Here is a 23,197-nt window from a genome sequence, read left to right as displayed (position 1 = left end):
AGAACCTCCCAGAAGGACAACCATCTCCACAGAGGAAATCTGGAGCTCTGTCAGAGTGACCAACGGGTTCTTGGTCACCTCCCTGACCAAGGTCCTTCTCCCCCGATTACTCAGTTTGGCCAGGCAGACAGATCTAGGAACAGTCTTGGTGGTTCAAAATGTCTTCCATTTAAGAATGATGGTGGCCACTGTGTTCTTGGGGACCTTCGATGTTGCAAAAAAAGTGGTATGGTAACAGGTTGCACTTGAGCTCAATTTGAGTCTCATAGCAAAGGGTCTACTGTAAATACTTATGAAAATAAGGTATTCCAGTTTTTTTTTAATCTGTAATACATTTGCTAAAACGTAAAAAAATAAAAATAAAAAATGTTTTCGCTTTGTCATTATGGGGTATAGATTGAATAAGGCTGTAACCTAACATAATGAAGAAAAGGTCAAGGGGACTGAATACTTTCCAAATGCACTGTACATGCAGGAACAGAATTACAACAATGCTACGGGACCATTTGTATTTGGATGGATCATCATATGCAATGTAATAATCAGGACACTAAAAAAAGCATGTAGGAAAACAGAGGCCTGATCATGCTGGCTGGACAGAGACAGAGACGGTGGCCAGGTGCTGGGTTGGGGCAGGTGCTGGGCTGGGGCAGGTGCTGGGGAAGGTGCTGGGGAAGGTGCTGGGGAAGGTGCTGGGCTGGGGCAGGTGCTGGGGAAGGTGCTGGGCTGGGGCAGGTGCTGGGGAAGGTGCTGGGTTGGGGCAGGGGAAGGTGCTGGGCTGGGTAAGGTGCTGAGGCAGGTGCTGGGTAAGGTACTGGAGCAGGTGTTGGGGCTGGTAGTGGGGCTGGGGCTGGTAGTGGGGCTGGGATGGGACAGGTACTGTTGCAGGTGTTGGGTCTACAGAGAGATGCATCACTAACCCTTCCACTCTGGTCCAAATAAACTCCCTGCATTGTATGGTTCATTAGTGTGTGTGTGTGTGTTAGATCTGTCAAGGGTGTGTGAAACTGAACTGGCCATCTCTTCAAGCCAATAAAAGCATACAACTATCAGCAAAGCCGCATCAAAGTTACCTTTAGATGTTGCAGATTGTTACAGATGTTACATGAATACTGAGTAGCATCTTTCTCCTGCAGAACTGGAGTAGCAGCAGCTCAAAGAAACTGCTGGTGACAGGTGACACTTGCAATAAATCAGCCATGTGCTTGAAGAAAACTCCACGGGCAGTTGGTAGTCTGCTCATTCAATGCAGCTTACATGAATGTACATACAGTAGCTAACATGAATGTATATTCTCTGGAGCAGAGGCACAGGCTCTGGGTATTAGATTTGAATAAACTGGATACATAATGTTGTTGAGAGTAGCCTCAGATACATCCGTTTGTGATTGAGAAGCGTTTAAGTCAACAGAATATCACAAGGTGTTTGTTAATTCTAGGCTCAGACGTTTTATTATAGACTTCTATAATAAACGTATTAAAGTCACACACAACATGACAAGGAGCAGAGCTGACTACAACACAAAACAATCACAGATATGAGATCTGTCGTCAACAGAAAAAAAGTCATTTCTATTGAAGTGGGTGTACAAAGCAGCATGGGGTTGTTAATATGCAATATGAGCGTGATTTTCATCACTGACGCGCCGGTGGACCGGGGATGCAACATGAACACAAGGGAGGAACAGACACTGACTGAGTGAGTGCGTCTCTTGGTCTGTCAGTCTCCTACCTTTCGCCCCTCGCAGCACAAACCCGAATCCCTCATTATCCTTCTTCTGTAGGACTACCGTCTTCTCGTCAATAATACAGTTGCTGTGGAGAAAATTCCGCGCAAATCGACCGTTATTATTACATCCTATCATCCTCATCATAGCCACAGCTGCTCGCCCCGAGTGCTTCATTATGACAGTTCGTCCGTTGCCCAACGAATTCATTAACTATAATGAACAGTGCTGCACGCGATGTGGTAGCGACACACCGTCACCGTGAACCTCCAAAAAACGAGTCAGCCTCCGCAGAAAACGTTGTTGCACTGGAAAACATAAACTAACAGCAGGAGCCGGCGACAAAGCTAGGTTGTCCATAGCGAGAAACATTTCCACCCAAAGAGGAAAACCACAAGCGGCAAACATGAGAGAGAGAAAAACATAGCTGGGGAAGCGAGGTCAGGGAGGGAGGGAGAGATGTGAGGGCACCCTATAGGGTGCAAAGCTGAGTGGATGAATGAAAGAACGAATGAATGGATGAACGAATATAGGAAATAAGCAGTCATTTAATTCAATTGAATGGGAGTGACCACCCTCAGCCTATCAAAATGTTCGTTCCTCGGCCAGCAGTAAATCCTATAGGCTGTGGCATCTGGATGCTGGATGACAACCGCACCATTCTAATGCTGTGGTGTCATTTCTGAAAGATGAAAAAAGTTATATTCCTATAGACAATTTTGCAATAATGTGATTGGATTTGGCCTAATATCAATATCAACTAAACGAAACCATCAGAACATGGAAGAATACAGTGCTGGTGCCACAAATAAAAGCCTAAAATGGTGAAATGTTTTTATTTAGTTTTTTACTTGAAAGGAATCACTTATATTTTTCAGTAATCATTTGCTGGATTTCAAACAACAACAACAATAATATCTTAAGTAAATCTTTTAAGATGCATGGCATTCTTTCAATTTAGTATGCTTGGATGCAAACAGTAGGTCAGACAAATTTTCATAAACTAGGCTACACAAGTAGACAGCATTCCAGAATTAGTATTGCATTGCAAGCCTTGGTTGGGTTCCAAGGAGGAATTTGAAGGGAGAGCAGCAGAGGTAGCAGCAGCATGATGCTGGTGGTGGGATGTCTGGTTGCCATGGTAACACACTACTTTGAGCTGGTAGTCAGAATGGTGTTAGTCATAGTTTTCCAGGGACAAAGTGGACCTGTAGGTCCTCATAGTGTGCAACAATGTTTTGGTAGATTCTGGTGAACCAATGGTGACCTTTGATCTAATCAGGGGGATGAGGTCACTATATGATGATAATGATGATCAAAGTTTATCGGTCACGTACACAGATTTGCAGAAGTTATCGCAGGTGCAGTGAAATGCTTGTGTTTCTAGCTCCAACAGTGCAGTAATACCAGGCAATACAAAACTATTATGATGATAATAAGGATGATGATGGAGATGATGATGATGATGACGGTGGTGATGACGACGAGGGTGATGATGACGACGAGGATGATAAGGAAGATGATGGTGATGATGACGGTGGTAAAGATGACGATGATGGTGATAAGGATGATGATGCTGATGACAATGGTGGTGATGGTGACGACGATGGTGATAATGATGGTGATGATGATGATGGTGGTGATGGTGATGATGATGGTGATAATGATGGTGATGATGATGATGGTGGTGATGGTGATGATGATGGTGATAATGATGGTGATGATGATGATGGTGGTGATGGTGATGATGATGGTGATAATGATGGTGATGATGATGATGGTGGTGATGGTGATGATGATGGTGATAATGATGGTGATGATGATGATGGTGGTGATGGTGATGATGATGGTGATAATGATGGTGATGATGATGATGGTGGTGATGGTGATGATGATGGTGATAATGATGGTGATGATGATGATGGTGGTGATGGTGATGATGATGGTGATAATGATGGTGATGATGATGATGGTGGTGATGGTGATGATGATGGTGATAATGATGGTGATGATGATGATGGTGGTGATGGTGATGATGATGGTGATAATGATGGTGATGATGATGATGGTGATAAGGATGTTAAATGCCGATGACAATGGTGGTGATGAAAAGGAGGATTATGGTAATTATGATGGTGACTATTCCTTTCCTCCTGCAGGTCAGTGAAGCATCCAGACAGGAATGTTTTACATGTAATACAGGGCTTTACTACAGACCTTCAGGAAACAGAATCAAGTCATGCCTACTCCAATGTTCAAGTATGAACCCAAAAGGCAGCCTATGGCTATCCCGATGCAGACAGGCTCTGCTCAGCTAATTAGTAGTCCCCTTTCTGCTTCATGTATCGCCTGTACATCTAAGTAGGACTACACACTTTTGAAGTGATTATAACATGAACCTATTGAAGAAGTCCAACTGGTCAAGAGGATAAAATGGAAATCCCCCTTATATAGAACAATCCCCAGGTTGATATTTATTGGGATGAATCTTGTCCTGGAGGCAGAGCTGAGTGGTTTTCGCTAGCTGGGCCAGCTACAAAGTCAAAATGTTCTATGTCGTTAAAAAAATTGTGATTTTGATGTTGTTGCTTTCTGGTCTTAATGTAAGGTTAGGCATAAGGTGTGGTTTAGTTTAGGTTTAAGGTTAAGGTTAGATTTAAAATCTGATTTTATGACTTTGTGGCAAGGTCAGCTAGTAACCACTCTGCAGAGATCTCGATAAATACCAACCTGCCATACAATACCATACAATCCTGGCAAAGTTTACCCAAAATCTCTGTCCCTATACTGTAGCCTGGTCCCCAGATCTGTTTGTGTCTTGCACAGTTGACTGGATAACTTATTTGTATTGCTTTTAATCTTTTTAAATGAATTTATCTTATTAACACTTTGTTCTAGCTAGCTATTTGTGTAGGTAGCTATCAAGTAAACGCAATGATAATAGATCTGCTACACTATGCCCAGTTTGGCAAGACAGCAGGAACAGATCTGGGACCAGGATAGAGGGACCAGGCTAGAGTCCTTCACCTCTGTCGCCTATGATGCCAGAGCAGATGAGTGGAGCAGCATGCAGCAAGCCTTCACAGCACTGCTACCTGTGTCTCCATGACAACGTGTTCTGCTCTTGTACTGGTTGTACTGGGGCGTGGGTATATGAGCACAGTTGGATGGATCTCTCTCTCTCAATTCAATTCAAGGGGCTTTATTGGCATGGGAAACATGTGTTAACATTGCCAAAGCAAGTGAGGTAGATAATATACAACAGTGAAATAAACAATAAAAATTAACAGTAGACATTACACATACAGAAGTTTCAAAACAATAAAGACATTACAAATGTCATATTATATATAAACAGTGTCGTAACAATGTATAAATGGTTAAAGTACACAAGGGGAAATAAATACAGTAAGTCTCTCTCTCTCTCTCTCTCTCTCTCTCTCTCTCTCTCTCTCTCTCTCTCTCTCTCTCTCTCTCTCTCTCTCTCTCTCTCTCTCTCTCTCTCTCTCATGGAGGATCTGTAGAGTCTTAGTATGTGTTTTAAAACCAATAGATTTCATTGGGATGTTCATCAGTAAAACCGTGCAGTGAACGTATGCTTTCTCATGTGGACAGATCCCTGAGAAGAAGCCGAGGACATTCCTCGGTAGAGTTTTTGAGTTCAGTGCTGTTTGCGTAACATTTCCAGCAACGACTGCCCAGGAATGAACAAGCAAGGCCCTGCTTAAGCATTTCTTTCATCACCATCCATCTGACAGCGAGAGTTTTCACACACACTCTTGCTCAGCCCTTCTCGCACTCGCACACACACACACACACACACACACACACACACACACACACACACACACACACACACACACACACACACACACACACACACACACACACACACACACACACACACACACACACACACACACACACACACCAGATACACACACAAATACCCTTGCTAGGTAGAACCTCACCCTCTCAGTACTACTTTTAGTGCTGTAATCAGTGGTGTCACAGATTAGAGTACAGTACTACTAATGAATGAGTTGAAATGTATGAATAAACTGAAATATGCACATGAACATCAGGTAAAAGGTTCTCATGCAATGTCCCATACATGCTATTCCCAAATGACAGACAATGCATTACATAAACCATATGCTAGCTGTGTAAGGTTGAGTTCACAAGTCACATGAACTCCTCTCTTCGTCACCTGGCAGCATTCTCTGATGAATAGCTTACTGTGCATAGTTGTTTGGTCCATTCTTTTCGATTGAATTAGGCTAGTGATGCAATTTTATCAGTCTCGACACCATTCATAAAGATCTATAGTCTGACACCAAACGTGAGGCATATGTAAGCTGTATCTTCTTCACTACCGTTCAAAAGTTTGGGGTAACTTAGAAATGTCCTTGTTTTTGAAAGAAAACACATTTCTGTCCATTAAAATAACATCAAATTGATCAGAAATACAGTGTAGATGGTGTTAATGTTGTAAATGACTATCGCAGCTGGAAACGGCTGATTTATTTATGGAATATCTACATAGGAGAACAGAGGCCCATTATCAGCAACCATCACTCCTGTGTTCCAATGTCACGTTGTGTTAGCTAATCCAAGTTTATAATTTTAAAAAGGATAATTGATCATTAGAAAACCCTTTTGCAATTATGTTAGCACAGCTGAAAACCATTGTCCTGATTAAAGAAGCAATAACACTGGCCTTCTTTAGACTCGTTGAGTATCTGGAGCATCAGCATTTGTGGGTTCGATTAATGGCTAGAAACAAAGCACTTTCTTCTGAAACTCGTCAGTCTATTCTTGCTCTGAGAAATGAAGGCTATTCCATGTGAGAAATTGCCAAGAAACTGAATATCTCGTACAACACTGTGTACTAGTCCCTTCACAGAACAGCGCAAACTGGCTATAACCAGAATAGAAAGAGGAGTGGTAGGCCCCGGTGCACAACTGAACAAGTACATTAGAGTGTCTGATTTGAAAAACAGACGCCTCACAAGTCCTCAACTGGCAGCTTTGTTAAATAGTACCCGCAAAACACCAGTCTCAAAGTCAACAGTGAAGAGGCGACTCCGAGATGCTGACCATCTAGGCAGAGTTGCAAAGAAAAAGTAATATCTCAGACTGGCTAATAAAAATGAAATATTAAGATATTAAGATTGACCGTATGGTACGTAAAGTGCCCATCAAGCCAATCCAACTTGTGGGACGTGCTTCAGGAAGCATGGGGTGAAATCTCTTCAGATTACCTCAACAAAATGAACAAGTAGAATGCCAAAGGTCTGCAAGCCTGTAATTGCTGCAAATGGAGGATTCTTTGACGAAGGCAAAGTTTGAAGAATGCAATTATTTTTCAATCATTATTTATAACCTTGTCAACGTCTTGACTACATTTCCGTTTCATTTTGCAACTCATTTCATGTATGTTTTCATGGAAAACAAGGACATTTGTAAGTGACCCCAAACTTTTGAACGGTAGTGTATGTACAAACTGTATCTAAAACGTGTCATATATCGTAGCAGATTAGGTCATTTAACACACTGTATAATACTATGATTTCACCATAATTCTTTTGAACATCCCCTTGAATAGGCTTTTTTTTATACGGAGGAATGAAAGAAACCAATCCTTACCTTGATGCATCAAAGCTGTCGTAGGACCCCACGGTGTAGTGCCTGAAAAGCTTCCTCCTCTCAGCCCTGTCTGCTCGGGCATCTAAAGACAGAACAATCAGTAAAAAAGGAGGTGACCAATTCATTAAAGGGGTGACCAATACATTAAAGGGGTGACCAATACATTAAAGGGGTGACCAATACATTAAAGGGGTGACCAATACATTAAAGGGGTGACCAATACATTAAAGGGGGTGACCAATTCATTTAATGGGTGACCAATACATTAAAGGGGTGACCAATACATTAAAGGGGTGACCAATTCATTAAAGGGGTGACCAATTCATTAAAGGGGTGACCAATTCATTAAAGGGGTGACCAATTCATTAAAGGGGTGACCAATTCATTAAAGGGGTGACCAATTCCTTAAAGGGGTGACCAATTCATTAAAGGGGTGACCAATACATTTAATGGGTGACCAATACATTAAAGGGGTGACCAATACATTAAAGGGGTGACCAATACATTAAAGGGGTGACCAATACATTAAAGGGGTGACCAATACATTAAAGGGGTGACCAATACATTAAAGGGGTGACCAATACATTAAAGGGGTGACCAATACATTAAAGGGGGTGACCAATTCATTTAATGGGTGACCAATACATTAAAGGGGTGACCAATACATTAAAGGGGTGACCAATTCATTAAAGGGGTGACCAATTCATTAAAGGGGTGACCAATTCATTAAAGGGGTGACCAATACATTAAAGGGGTGACCAATTCATTAAAGGGGTGACCAATTCATTAAAGGGGTGACCAATTCATTAAAGGGGTGACCAATACATTTAATGGGTGACCAATACATTAAAGGGGTGACCAATACATTAAAGGGGTGACCAATACATTAAAGGGGTGACCAATTCATTAAAGGGGTGACCAATTCATTAAAGGGGTGACCATTTCATTAAAGGGATGACCAATTCATTAAAGGGGTGACCAATACATTTAATGGGTGACCAATTCATTAAAGGGGTGACCAATTCATTAAAGGGGTGACCAATTCATTAAAGGGGTGACCAATTCATTAAAGGGGTGACCAATACATTAAAGGGGTGACCACGACTGTACCCTAAATGGCACCCTATTCCCCATATAGTGCACTGCTTTTGACCTCGGTCCTTAGGGTGCCTTTTGGGACGCATGATATCAATAAACTAATAAAAAATAAACAAAGGCCCTTTAAAAACAGCAAACATTTCGGCTGTTAAATAGCCATCCATTAACCTTTAGACAATGGCATATTAAATGCATTCATAGGATGTGGAGATGTTGAAGATGTTGTTGAAGACCACAGTGAGCGTTATTCTAGTATTGTTCTGTTCTCCATGTTGATGATATGTGCTGATATCTTGACTGCGTGGGACTCAACACTTTCACTTTCCCCTCCAGCCTACTCACTGGTTGTCATAGTCACTGATTTCTTTTCTAAGCCTCTTTGATAGCAGGGTGAGTTATATGGCTTATATTACATAGCCATATAATGTATGTAGTAGGTAGATGTGTACTCATACAGGGTATGTCTACTCTAGTCAAGGGCCCTTCTATTTCTCGGTAAACATACATCAAACACCTCAATTCCTTCTGCTTTTTCCATCAAAGTCCACAATTACATTTCATTGACTTATGAGATGTACATCATTTCTTATTAATCACCATGTTTGGTTTCGAATTTTAAGTTCAAATTCGAAGACTTGTAGGAAACTGCTAAGCTATTATGTTCTGAGAAGCTGTGGAGTGACAAAGGTTTTATGCACCTTTTCAGCATGGGTGAAAACAACTACCCTAAGCAAACACCCAAGACAATGTAGGAGTGGCTTCGGGACAAGTCTCTGAATGTCCTTTAGTGGCCCAGCAAGAGCCCAGACTTGAAACGGATCAAACATTTCTGGAGAGACCTGAAAATATCTGTGCAGCGACGCTCCCCATCCAACCTGACAGAGCTTGAAAGCATCTGCAGAGAAGAATGGGAGAAACTCCCCAAATACAGGTGTGCCAAGCTTGTAGCATCATACCCAATAAGACCCAAGGCTGTAATCGCTGCCAAAGGTTCTTCAACAAAGTACTGAGTAAAAGGTCTGAATATTTACAGTTGAAGACAGAAGTTTAAATACGCTTAGGTTGCAGTCATTCAAACTTGTTTTTCAACCACTCCACAAATTTCTTGTTAACAAACTATAGTTTTGACAGGTCGGTTAGGACATCTACTTTGTGCATGACACAAGTCATTTTTCCAACAATTGTTTACAGACAGATTATTTAACTTATAATTCACTCTATCATAATTCCAGTGGGTCAGAAGTTTACATGCACTAAGTTGACTGTGCCTTTAAACAGCTTGGAAAATTCCAGAAAATGATGTCATGGCTTTAGAAGCATCTGATAGGCTAATTGACATCATTTGAGTCAATTGGGGGTGTACCTGTGGATGTATTTCAAGGCCTACCTATACTCAGTGTCTCTTTGCTTGACATCATGGGGAATAAAAAAAGAAATCAGACAAAACCTCAGAATTTTTTTTTGTAGACCTCCACAAGTCTGGTTCATCCTTGGGAGCAATTTCCAAATGCCTGAAGGTACCACAATAGTACGCAAGTAGTACGCAAGTATAAACACCATGGGACCACGCAGCCGTCATACCGCTCAGGAAAGAGATGCGTTCTGTCTCCTAGAGATGAATGTACTTTAGTGCGAAAAGTGCAAATCAATCCCAGAACAACAGCAAAGGACCTTGTGAAGATGCTGGAGGAAACAGGTACAAGGGTATCTATATCCACAGTAAAACAAGTCCTATATCGACATAACCTGAAAGACCGCTCAGCAAGGAAGAAAACAGTGCTCCAAAGCCGCCATAAAAAAGCCAGAATATTTGCAACTGCACATGGGGGACAAAGATCATACTTTTTGGAGAAATGTCCTCTGGTCTGATGAAACAAAAATATAACTGTTTGGCCATAATGACCATCGTTATGTTTGGAGGAAAAAGGGGGAGGCTTGTAAGCGAAGAACACCATCCCAACCGTGAAGCACGGGGGTGGCAGCATCATGTTGTGGGGGTGCTTTGTTGCATTAGGGACTGGTGCACTTCACAAAATAGATGGCATCATGAGGCAGGACAATTATCTAGATATATTGAAGCAACATCTCAAGACATCAGTCAGGAAGTTAAATGCTGGTCGCTAATGGACAATGACCCCAAACATACTTCCAAAGTTGTGGCAAAATGGCTTAAGGACAACAAATTCAAGGTATTGGAGTGGCCATCACAAAGCCCTGACCTCAGCCCTATAGAAAATGTGTGGGCAGAATGGAAAAAGCGTGTTCGAGCAAGGAGGCCTACAAACCTGATTCCGTTACACCAGCTCTGTCAGGAGGAATGGGCCAAAATTCACCCAACTTATTGTGGGAAGCTTGTGGAAGGCTACCCAAAATGTTTGACCCAAGTTAAACAATTTAAAGGCAATGCTACCAAATACTAATTGAGTTCATGTAAACTTCTGACCCACTGGGAATGTGATGAAAGAAATAAAAGCTTAAATAAATAATTCGCCCAACTATTATTCTGACATTTCACATTCTTAAAATAAAGTGGTGGTCCTAACTGACCTAAAACAGGGAATTATTACTCAAATTAAATGTCAGGAATTTTGTTTAAATGTATTTGGCTGTATGTAAACTTCCGCCTTCAACTGTATGTAAATGTGATATTTCAGTTGTTCTTTTTCCATTTGCAAAATGTATCATTATGGGGCTTTGTGAGTAGATTGATGAGGGAAATTTTTTAAAATCAATTTTAGAGTAAGGCTGCATCGTAACAAAATGTGCAAAAAGTCAAGGGGTCTGAAGAATGTCTGAATGCACAAAACCGAATAGCCCTAAAAAATAATTTATAATCTCACAATGGACCTGACAACTGTAGCTTATAATAAGTGCCAAAGTTTACCCTAGGAAAAATATTCATTTCCCAGTGTCTTCTCTAAAATGTGAATCAGAATATTGAGTGAAAATCATCAGTCAATATTTATGCTATAAACAAATTTGAAATGTTAAACAATTTAATTGAATGAGAGACACAACACAGTCTGCCAAAACATTATTCATGGGTTTTGATGCTGGAACACTCTCTTAAAAACACAATTATTCAGATCAAGGAACCACTTTTTTTTCCATTCTGTTTAGAAATACATTCAGTTATATTGGGTTTACATTCACCCTCCAGACACCAGATCTCAGATTAGGTGAATTACTTTTTATGGTTTTACAACACAATGATTGTGCTTTGAGTATTTCTATTTTAACAGTGTATTGGCCCTGGTCAAAAGTAGTAGCAATCTGTCCCAATACCCTCTCAATCTGGTCAAAAGTAGTACCAATCTGTCCCAATACCCTCTCAATCTGGTCAAAAGTAGTACCAATCTGTCCCAATTACCTCTCAATCTGGTCAAAAGTAGTACCAATCTGTCCCGATACCCTCTCAATCTGGTCAAAAGTAGTACCAACTTGTCCCAATACCCTCTCAATCTGGTCAAAAGTAGTACCAATCTGTCCCAATACCCTCTCAATCTGGTCAAAAGTTGTACCAACTTGTCCCAATACCCTCTCAATCTGGTCAAATGTAGTATTAAACTGTCCCAAAACCCAGCCAACCATGTGTTTCGATACTCTAGCAAAGTTAAGGTTTAATCTCCTTTAAGGTGGAGGCACTCGTTTAAATTAACCAAAGAATTTGTACAGTGAGGCTCTGGTCAGGCCCTGGCCAAACCTCCAGCACATCGCTCTCTCTCTCTCTCTCTCTCTCTCTCTCTCTCTCTCTCTCTCTCTCTCTCTCTCTGCTTGTCTCCAGTAAAAGTAGAGTGCAAACACACCTCCCTCCCTCCCCTCCTCAACGCACAGGCAGCAGAATAAAAAAAGACTACTTGACCAGTGTGCACTGTGCTGACAGTTGTTGCTGGTGAATACTAAATCACAATACCATGGGAGTTCTGTAGCTAGCCTATCCTAGCCAAGCACAGACAGTGGCTAGCCTATCGTAGCCTAGCACAATCAGTGGCTAGCTTGGTAAATCCAAGTTTCAACCTGACTCCTACATTTGAAATGGATAGTGACACAGCTAGGCTAATACTACTATGTAGATCGAATGCAAAACTAGCACAATAGGATAGATTCAACCATTAATAAATTCAACCACTGTACTGAACTGTACTGCATGTGTTATATCTGATCAGATGTCTACAACCCTTGAAATACTTCTCCTGAGGAAGGTGAATACATACATAGTGAGGAAGGTGAATACATACATAGTGAGGAAGGTGAATACATACATAGTGAGGAAGGTGAATACATACATAGTGAGGAAGGTGAACACATACATAGTGAGGAAGGTGTATACATACATAGTGAGGAAGATGAATACATACATAGTGAGGAAGGTGAATACATACATAGTGAGGAAGGTGAATACATACATAGTGAGGAAGGTGAATACATACATAGTGAGGAAGGTGAATACATACATAGTGAGGAAGGTGAATACATACATAGTGAGGAAGGTGAACACATACATAGTGAGGAAGGTGTATACATACATAGTGAAGAAGATGAATACGTACATAGTGAGGAAGGTGAATACATACATAGTGAGGAAGATGAATACATACATAGTGAGGAAGGTGAATACATACATAGTGAGGAAGGTGTATAAATACATAGTGAGGAAGGTGTATACATACATAGTGAGGAAGGTGTATATATACATAGTGAGGAAGGTGAATATATACATAGTGAGGAAGGTGAATACATACATAGTGAGGAAGGTGAATATATACATAATGAGGAAGGTGTATACATACATAGTGAGGAAGGTGAATATATACATAGTGAGGAAGGTGAATATATACATAGTGAGGAAGGTGAATATATACATAATGAGGAAGGTGTATACATACATAGTGAGGAAGATGAATACATACATAGTGAGGAAGGTGAATACATACATAGTGAGGAAGGTGACTACATACATAGTGAGGAAGGTGAATACATAGTGAGGAAGGTGTATACATACATAGTGAGGAAGGTGTATACATACATAGTGAGGAAGGTGTATACATACATAGTGAGGAAGGTGTATATATACATAGTGAGGAAGGTGAATATATACATAGTGAGGAAGATGAATACATACATAGTGAGGAAGGTGAATACATACATAGTGAGGAAGGTGACTACATACATAGTGAGGAAGGTGAATACATAGTGAGGAAGGTGTATACATACATAGTGAGGAAGGTGTATACATACATAGTGAGGAAGGTGTATACATACATAGTGAGGAAGGTGTATATATACATAGTGAGGAAGGTGAATATATACATAGTGAGGAAGGTGTATACATACATAGTGAGGAAGGTGTATACATACATAGTGAGGAAGGTGTATATATACATAATGAGGAAGGTGTATACATACATAGTGAGGAAGGTGAATATATACATAGTGAGGAAGGTGAATATATACATAGTGAGGAAGGTGAATATATACATAGTGGGGAAGGTGAATATATACATAATGAGGAAGGTGTATACATACATAGTGAGGAAGATGAATACATACATAGTGAGGAAGGTGAATATATACATAGTGAGGAAGGTGAATATATACATAGTGAGGAAGGTGAATACATACATAGTGAGGAAGGTGTATGCATACATAGTGAGGGAGGTGAATACATACATAGTGAGGAAGGTGAATACATACATAGTGAGGAAGGTGAATACATACATAGTGAGGAAGGTGTATACATACATAGTGAGGAAGGTGAATATATAAATAGTGAGGAAGATGAATACATAGTGAGGAAGGTGATTACAAACATAGAGAGGAAGGTGAATACATACATAGTGAGGAAGGTGGATATATACATAGTGAGGAAGGTAAATACATACATAGTGAGGAAGGTGAATATATACATAGTGAGGAAGGTAAATATATACATAATGAGGAAGGTGTATACATACATAGTGAGGAAGGTGACTATATACATAGTGAGGAAGGTGAATACATAGTGAGGAAGATGAATACATACATAGTGAGGAAGGTGAATACATACATAGTGAGGAAGGTGAATACATACATAGTGAGGAAGGTGTATACATACATAGAGAGGAAGGTGAATATATACATAGTGAGGAAGGTGAATACATACATAGTGAGGAAGGTGAATACATAGTGAGGAAGATGAATACATACATAGTGAGGAAGGTGAATATATACATAGTGAGGAAGATGAATACATACATAGTGAGGAAGGTGAATACATACATAGTGAGGAAGGTGAATATATACATAGTGAGGAAGGTGTATACATACATAGTGAGGAAGGTGAATACATACATAGTGAGGAAGGTGAATACATACATAGTGAGGAAGATGAATACATACATAGTGAGGAAGGTGAATACATACATAGTGAGGAAGATGAATACATACATAGTGAGGAAGGTGAATACATACATAGTGAGGAAGGTGAATATATACATAGTGAGGAAGGTGTATACATACATAGTGAGGAAGGTGAATACATACATAGTGAGGAAGGTGAATACATACATAGTGAGGAAGATGAATACATACATAGTGAGGAAGGTGAATACATACATAGTGAGGAAGGTGAATATATACATAGTGAGGAAGGTGTATACATACATAGTGAGGAAGGTGAATACATACATAGTGAGGAAGGTGAATACATACATAGTGAGGAAGATGAATACATACATAGTGAGGAAGGTGAATACATACATAGTGAGGAAGGTAAATACATACATAGTGAGGAAGGTGAATACATAGTGAGGAAGGTGAATACATACATAGTGAGGAAGGTGTATACATACATAGTGAGGAAGGTGAATATATTCATAGTGAGGAAGATGAATACATAGTGAGGAAGGTGAATACATACACAGTGAGGAAGGTGAATACATACATAGTGAGGAAGGTGAATACATACATAGAGAGGAAGTTGAATACATACATAGTGAGGAAGGTAAATACATACATAGTGAGGAAGGTGAATACATAGTGAGGAAGGTGAATACATACATAGTGAGGAAGGTGTATACATACATAGTGAGGAAGGTGAATATATTCATAGTGAGGAAGATGAATACATAGTGAGGAAGGTGAATACATACACAGTGAGGAAGGTGAATACATACATAGTGAGGAAGGTGAATACATACATAGAGAGGAAGTTGAATACATACATAGTGAGGAAGGTGAATACATACATAGTGAGGAAGGTGAATATATACATAGTGAGGAAGGTGAATACATAGTGAGGAAGGTGAATACATACATAGTGAGGAAGGTGGATACATAGTGAGGAAGGTGAATACATACATAGTGAGGAAGATGAATACATACATAGTGAGGAAGGTGAATACATAGTGAGGAAGGTGTATACATACATAGTGAGGAAGGTGAATACATACATAGTGAGGAAGGTGAATACATAGTGAGGAAGGTGAATACATACATAGTGAGGAAGATGAATACATACACAGTGAGGAAGGTGAATATATACATAGTGAGGAAGATGAATACATACATAGTGAGGAAGGTGAATACATACATAGTGAGGAAGATGAATACATACATAGTGAGGAAGGTTAATACATACATAGTGAGGAAGGTGAATACATACATAGTGAGGAAGGTGAATACATAGTGAGGAAGGTGAATACATACATAGTGAGGAAGGTGAATACATACATAGTGAGGAAGGTGAATACATACATAGTGAGGAAGATGAATACATACATAGTGAGGAAGGTTAATACATACATAGTGAGGAAGGTGAATACATACATAGTGAGGAAGGTGAATACATATTGAGGAAGGTGAATACATACATAGTGAGGAAGGTGAATACATACATAGTGAGGAAGGTGAATACATACATAGTGAGGAAGATGAATACATACATAGTGAAGAAGGTGAATACATACATAGTGAGGAAGGTGAATACATACATAGTGAGGAAGGTGAATACATAGTGAGGAAGGTGAATACATACATAGTGAGGAAGGTGAATGCATACATAGTGAGGAAGGTGTATACATACATAGTGAGGAAGGTGAATATATAAATAGTGAGGAAGATTAATACATAGTGAGGAAGGTGAATACATACATAGAGAGGAAGGTGAATACATACATAGTGAGGAAGGTGGATATATACATAGTGAGGAAGGTGAATACATACATAGTGAGGAAGGTGAATATATACATAGTGAGGAAGGTAAATATATACATAATGAGGAAGGTGTATACATACATAGTGAGGAAGGTGAATATATACATAGTGAGGAAGATGAATACATTGTGAGGAAGGTGAATACATACATAGTGAGGAAGGTGAATACATACATAGTGAGGAAGGTGAATACATACATAGAGAGGAAGGTGAATATATACATAGTGAGGAAGGTGAATACATACATAGTTAGGAAGGTGAATACATAGTGAGGAAGATGAATACATACATAGTGAGGAAGGTGAATACATACATAGTGAGGAAGGTGAATACATACATAGTGAGGAAGGTGTATACATACATAGAGAGGAAGGTGAATATATACATAGTGAGGAAGGTGAATACATACATAGTGAGGAAGGTGAATACATAGTGAGGAAGATGAATACATACATAGTGAGGAAGGTGAATACATACATAGTGAGGAAGGTGAATACATACATAGTGAGGAAGGTGAATAAATACATAGTGAGGAAGGTGAATACATACATAGTGAGGAAGGTGAATACATACATAGTGAGAAAGGTGAATACATACATAGAGAGGAAGGTGAATATATACATAGTGAGGTAGATGAATACATACATAGTGAGGAAGGTGAATACATAGTGAGGAAGATGAATACATACATAGTGAGGAAGCTGAATACATACATAGTGAGGAAGGTGAATATATACATAGTGAGGAAGGTGTATACATACATAGTGAGGAAGGTGAATACATACATAGTGAGTAAGGTGAATACATACATAGTGAGGAAGATGAATACATACATAGTGAGGAAGGTGAATACATACATAGTGAGGAAGGTGAATATATACATAGTGAGGAAGGTGTATACATACATAGTGAGGAAGGTGAATACATACATAGTGAGGAAGGTGAATACATACATAGTGAGGAAGATGAATACATACATAGTGAGGAAGGTGAATACATACATAGTGAGGAAGGTGAATACATACATAGTGAGGAAGGTGAATACATACATAGTGAGGAAGGTGTATACATACATAGTGAGGAAGGTGAATATATACATAGTGAGGAAGATGAATACATAGTGAGGAAGGTGAATACATACACAGTGAGGAAGGTGAATACATACATAGTGAGGAAGGTGAATACATACATAGAGAGGAAGTTGAATACATACATAGTTAGGAAGGTGTATACATACATAGTGAGGAAGGTGAATATATACATAGTGAGGAAGGTGAATACATACATAGTGTGGAAGGTGAATATATACATAGTGAGGAAGGTGAATACATACATAGTGAGGAAGGTGGATACATAGTGAGGAAGGTGAATACATACATAGTGAGGAAGATGAATACATACATAGTGAGGAAGGTGAATACATAGTGAGGAAGGTGTATACATACATAGTGAGGAAGGTGAATACATACATAGTGAGGAAGGTGAATACATAGTGAGGAAGGTGAATACATACATAGTGAGGAAGATGAATACATACATAGTGAGGAAGGTGAATATATACATAGTGAGGAAGATGAATACATACATAGTGAGGAAGGTGAATACATACATAGTGAGGAAGATGAATACATACATAGTGAGGAAGGTTAATACATACATAGTGAGGAAGGTGAATACATACATAGTGAGGAAGGTGAATACATAGTGAGGAAGGTGAATACATACATAGTGAGGAAGGTGAATACATAGTGAGGAAGGTGAATACATACATAGTGAGGAAGGTGAATACATACATAGTGAGGAAGGTGTATACATACATAGTGAGGAGGGTGAATATATAAATAGTGAGGAAGATTAATACATAGTGAGGAAGGTGAATACATACATAGAGAGGAAGGTGAATACATACATAGTGAGGAAGGTGGATATATACATAGTGAGGAAGGTGAATACATACATAGTGAGGAAGGTGAATATATACATAGTGAGGAAGGTAAATATATACATAATGAGGAAGGTGTATACATACATAGTGAGGAAGGTGAATATATACATAGTGAGGAAGATGAATACATGGTGAGGAAGGTGAATACATACATAGTGAGGAAGGTGAATACATACATAGTGAGGAAGGTGAATACATACATAGAGAGGAAGGTGAATATATACATAGTGAGGAAGGTGAATACATACATAGTGAGGAAGGTGAATACATAGTGAGGAAGATGAATACATACATAGTGAGGAAGGTGAATACATACATAGTGAGGAAGGTGAATACATACATAGTGAGGAAGGTGTATACATACATAGAGAGGAAGGTGAATATATACATAGTGAGGAAGGTGAATACATACATAGTGAGGAAGGTGAATACATAGTGAGGAAGATGAATACATACATAGTGAGGAAGGTGAATACATACATAGTGAGGAAGGTGAATACATACATAGTGAGGAAGGTGAATACATACATAGTGAGGAAGGTGAATACATACATAGTGAGGAAGGTGAATACATACATAGTGAGAAAGGTGAATACATACATAGAGAGGAAGGTGAATATATACATAGTGAGGTAGATGAATACATACATAGTGAGGAAGGTGAATACATACATAGTGAGGAAGGTGAATATATACATAGTGAGGAAGGTGTATACATACATAGTGAGGAAGGTGAATACATACATAGTGAGGAAGGTGAATACATACATAGTGAGGAAGATGAATACATACATAGTGAGGAAGGTGAATACATACATAGTGAGGAAGGTGAATATATACATAGTGAGGAAGGTGTATACATACATAGTGAGGAAGGTGAATACATACATAGTGAGGAAGGTGAATACATACATAGTGAGGAAGATGAATACATACATAGTGAGGAAGGTGAATACATACATAGTGAGGAAGGTGAATACATACATAGTGAGGAAGGTGAATACATACATAGTGAGGAAGGTGTATACATACATAGTGAGGAAGGTGAATATATACATAGTGAGGAAGATGAATACATAGTGAGGAAGGTGAATACATACACAGTGAGGAAGGTGAATACATACATAGTGAGGAAGGTGAATACATACATAGAGAGGAAGTTGAATACATACATAGTTAGGAAGGTGTATACATACATAGTGAGGAAGGTGAATATATACATAGTGAGGAAGGTGAATACATACATAGTGTGGAAGGTGAATATATACATAGTGAGGAAGGTGAATACATACATAGTGAGGAAGGTGGATACATAGTGAGGAAGGTGAATACATACATAGTGAGGAAGATGAATACATACATAGTGAGGAAGGTGAATACATAGTGAGGAAGGTGTATACATACATAGTGAGGAAGGTGAATACATACATAGTGAGGAAGGTGATTACATAGTGAGGAAGGTGAATACATACATAGTGAGGAAGATTAATACATACATAGTGAGGAAGGTGAATATATACATAGTGAGGAAGATGAATACATACATAGTGAGGAAGGTGAATACATACATAGTGAGGAAGATGAATACATACATAGTGAGGAAGGTTAATACATACATAGTGAGGAAGGTGAATACATACATAGTGAGGAAGGTGAATACATAGTGAGGAAGGTGAATACATACATAGTGAGGAAGGTGAATACATACATAGTGAGGAAGGTGAATACATACATAGTGAGGAAGATGAATACATACATAGTGAAGAAGGTGAATACATACATAGTGAGGAAGGTGAATATATACATAGTGAGGAAGGTAAAATACATAGTGAGGAAGGTGAATACATACATAGTGAGGAAGGTGAATACATAGTGAGGAAGGTGAATACATACATAGTGAGGAAGATGAATACATACATAGTGAGGAAGGTGATAACATACATAGTGAGGAAGGTGAATACATAGTGAGGAAGGTGAATACATACATAGTGAGGAAGATGAATACATACATAGTGAGGAAGGTGAATACATACATAGTGAGGAAGATGAATACATACATAGTGAGGAAGGTGAATACATAGTGAGGAAGGTGTATACATACATAGTGAGGAAGGTGAATACATACATAGTGAGGAAGGTGAATACATAGTGAGGAAGGTGAATACATACATAGTGAGGAAGATGAATACATACATAGTGAGGAAGGTGAATATATACATAGTGAGGAAGGTGAATACATACATAGTGAGGAAGGTGAATACATACATAGTGAGGAAGGTGAATACATAGTGAGGAAGGTGAATACATACATAGTGAAGAAGGTGAATACATACATAGTGAGGAAGGTGAATATATACATAGTGAGGAAGGTGTATACATACATAGTGAGGTAGGTGAATACATACATAGTGAGGAAGGTGAATATATACATAGTGGGGAAGGTGAATACATACATAGTGAGGAAGGTGAATACATACATAGTGAGGAAGGTGAATACATAGTGAGGAAGGTGAATACATACATAGTGAGGAAGGTGAATACATACATAGTGAGGAAGATGAATACATACATAGTGAAGAAGGTGAATACATACATAGTGAGGAAGGTGAATACATACATAGTGAGGAAGGTGTATACATACATAATGAGGAAGATGAATACATACATAGTGAGGAAGGTGAATACATAGTGAGGAAGGTGAATACATAGTGAGGAAGGTGAATACATACATAGTGAGGAAGGTGAATACATACATAGTGAGGAAGATGAATACATACATAGTGAGGAAGGTGTATACATACATAGTGAGGAAGGTGAATACATACATAGTGAGGAAGATGAATACATACATAGTGAGGAAGGTGAATACATACATAGTGAGGAAGGTGAATACATACATAGTGAGGAAGGTGAATACATACATAGTGAGGAAGGTGTATACATACATAGTGAGGAAGGTGAATATATACATAGTGAGGAAGATGAATACATAGTGAGGAAGGTGAATACATACACAGTGAGGAAGGTGAATACATACATAGTGAGGAAGGTGAATACATACATAGAGAGGAAGTTGAATACATACATAGTTAGGAAGGTGTATACATACATAGTGAGGAAGGTGAATATATACATAGTGAGGAAGGTGAATACATACATAGTGAGGAAGGTGAATATATACATAGTGAGGAAGGTGAATACATACATAGTGAGGTAGGTGAATACATACATAGTGAGGAAGGTGAATACATACATAGTGAGGAAGGTGAATACATAGTGAGGAAGGTGTATACATACATAGTGAGGAAGGTGAATACATACATAGTGAGGAAGGTGAATACATAGTGAGGAAGGTGAATACATACATAGTGAGGAAGATGAATAAATACAAAGTGAGGAAGGTGAATATATACATAGTGAGGAAGATGAATACATACATAGTGAGGAAGGTGAATACATACATAGTGAGGAAGATGAATACATACATAGTGAGGAAGGTTAATACATACATAGTGAGGAAGGTGAATACATACATAGTGAGGAAGGTGAATACATAGTGAGGAAGGTGAATACATACATAGTGAGGAAGGTGAATACATACATAGTGAGGAAGGTGAATACATACATAGTGAGGAAGATGAATACATACATAGTGAAGAAGGTGAATACATACATAGTGAGGAAGGTGAATATATACATAGTGAGGAAGGTAAAATACATAGTGAGGAAGGTGAATACATACATAGTGAGGAAGGTGAATACATAGTGAGGAAGGTGAATACATACATAGTGAGGAAGATGAATACATACATAGTGAGGAAGGTGATAACATACATAGTGAGGAAGGTGAATACATAGTGAGGAAGGTGAATACATACATAGTGAGGAAGATGAATACATATATAGTGAGGAAGGTGAATACATACATAGTGAGGAAGATGAATACATACATAGTGAGGAAGGTGAATACATAGTGAGGAAGGTGTATACATACATAGTGAGGAAGGTGAATACATACATAGTGAGGAAGGTGAATACATAGTGCGGAAGGTGAATACATACATAGTGAGGAAGATGAATACATACATAGTAAGGAAGGTGAATATATACATAGTGAGGAAGGTGAATACATACATAGTGAGGAAGGTGAATACATACATAGTGAGGAAGGTGAATACATAGTGAGGAAGGTGAATACATACATAGTGAAGAAGGTGAATACATACATAGTGAGGAAGGTGAATATATACATAGTGAGGAAGGTGTATACATACATAGTGAGGTAGGTGAATACATACATAGTGAGGAAGGTGAATATATACATAGTGGGGAAGGTGAATACATACATAGTGAGGAAGGTGAATACATACATAGTGAGGAAGGTGAATACATAGTGAGGAAGGTGAATACATACATAGTGAGGAAGGTGAATACATACATAGTGAGGAAGATGAATACATACATAGTGAAGAAGGTGAATACATACATAGTGAGGAAGGTGAATACATACATAGTGAGGAAGGTGTATACATACATAATGAGGAAGATGAATACATACATAGTGAGGAAGGTGAATACATAGTGAG

General features: G+C 39.0%; 1 protein-coding gene across 2 annotated transcripts in view; it reads right to left on the bottom strand.

The window, feature by feature from the left end:
• LOC118395980 (SH3 and multiple ankyrin repeat domains protein 2-like) overlaps positions 1-23,197 on the bottom strand; it is a 176,774-nt gene that overhangs the window by 51,306 nt on the left and 102,271 nt on the right. For both annotated transcript variants that reach the window (XR_008066846.1, XM_052466318.1), the window contains 2 exons: positions 7,376-7,457; positions 1,732-1,814 (listed from right to left, as the gene is read on the bottom strand). Coding sequence is in view for 1 of the 2 variants with exons in the window: in XM_052466318.1 (XP_052322278.1) it covers positions 1,732-1,814; positions 7,376-7,457 (165 nt within the window). In the remaining variant the exon portion in view is untranslated. The remainder of the gene's footprint in view (positions 1-1,731; positions 1,815-7,375; positions 7,458-23,197) is intronic.

The sequence above is a fragment of the Oncorhynchus keta genome, chromosome 17 (assembly GCF_023373465.1).
Source record: "Oncorhynchus keta strain PuntledgeMale-10-30-2019 chromosome 17, Oket_V2, whole genome shotgun sequence".
Lineage (NCBI taxonomy): Eukaryota > Metazoa > Chordata > Actinopteri > Salmoniformes > Salmonidae > Oncorhynchus > Oncorhynchus keta.
This window is presented reverse-complemented; position numbering and strand designations above follow the sequence as displayed.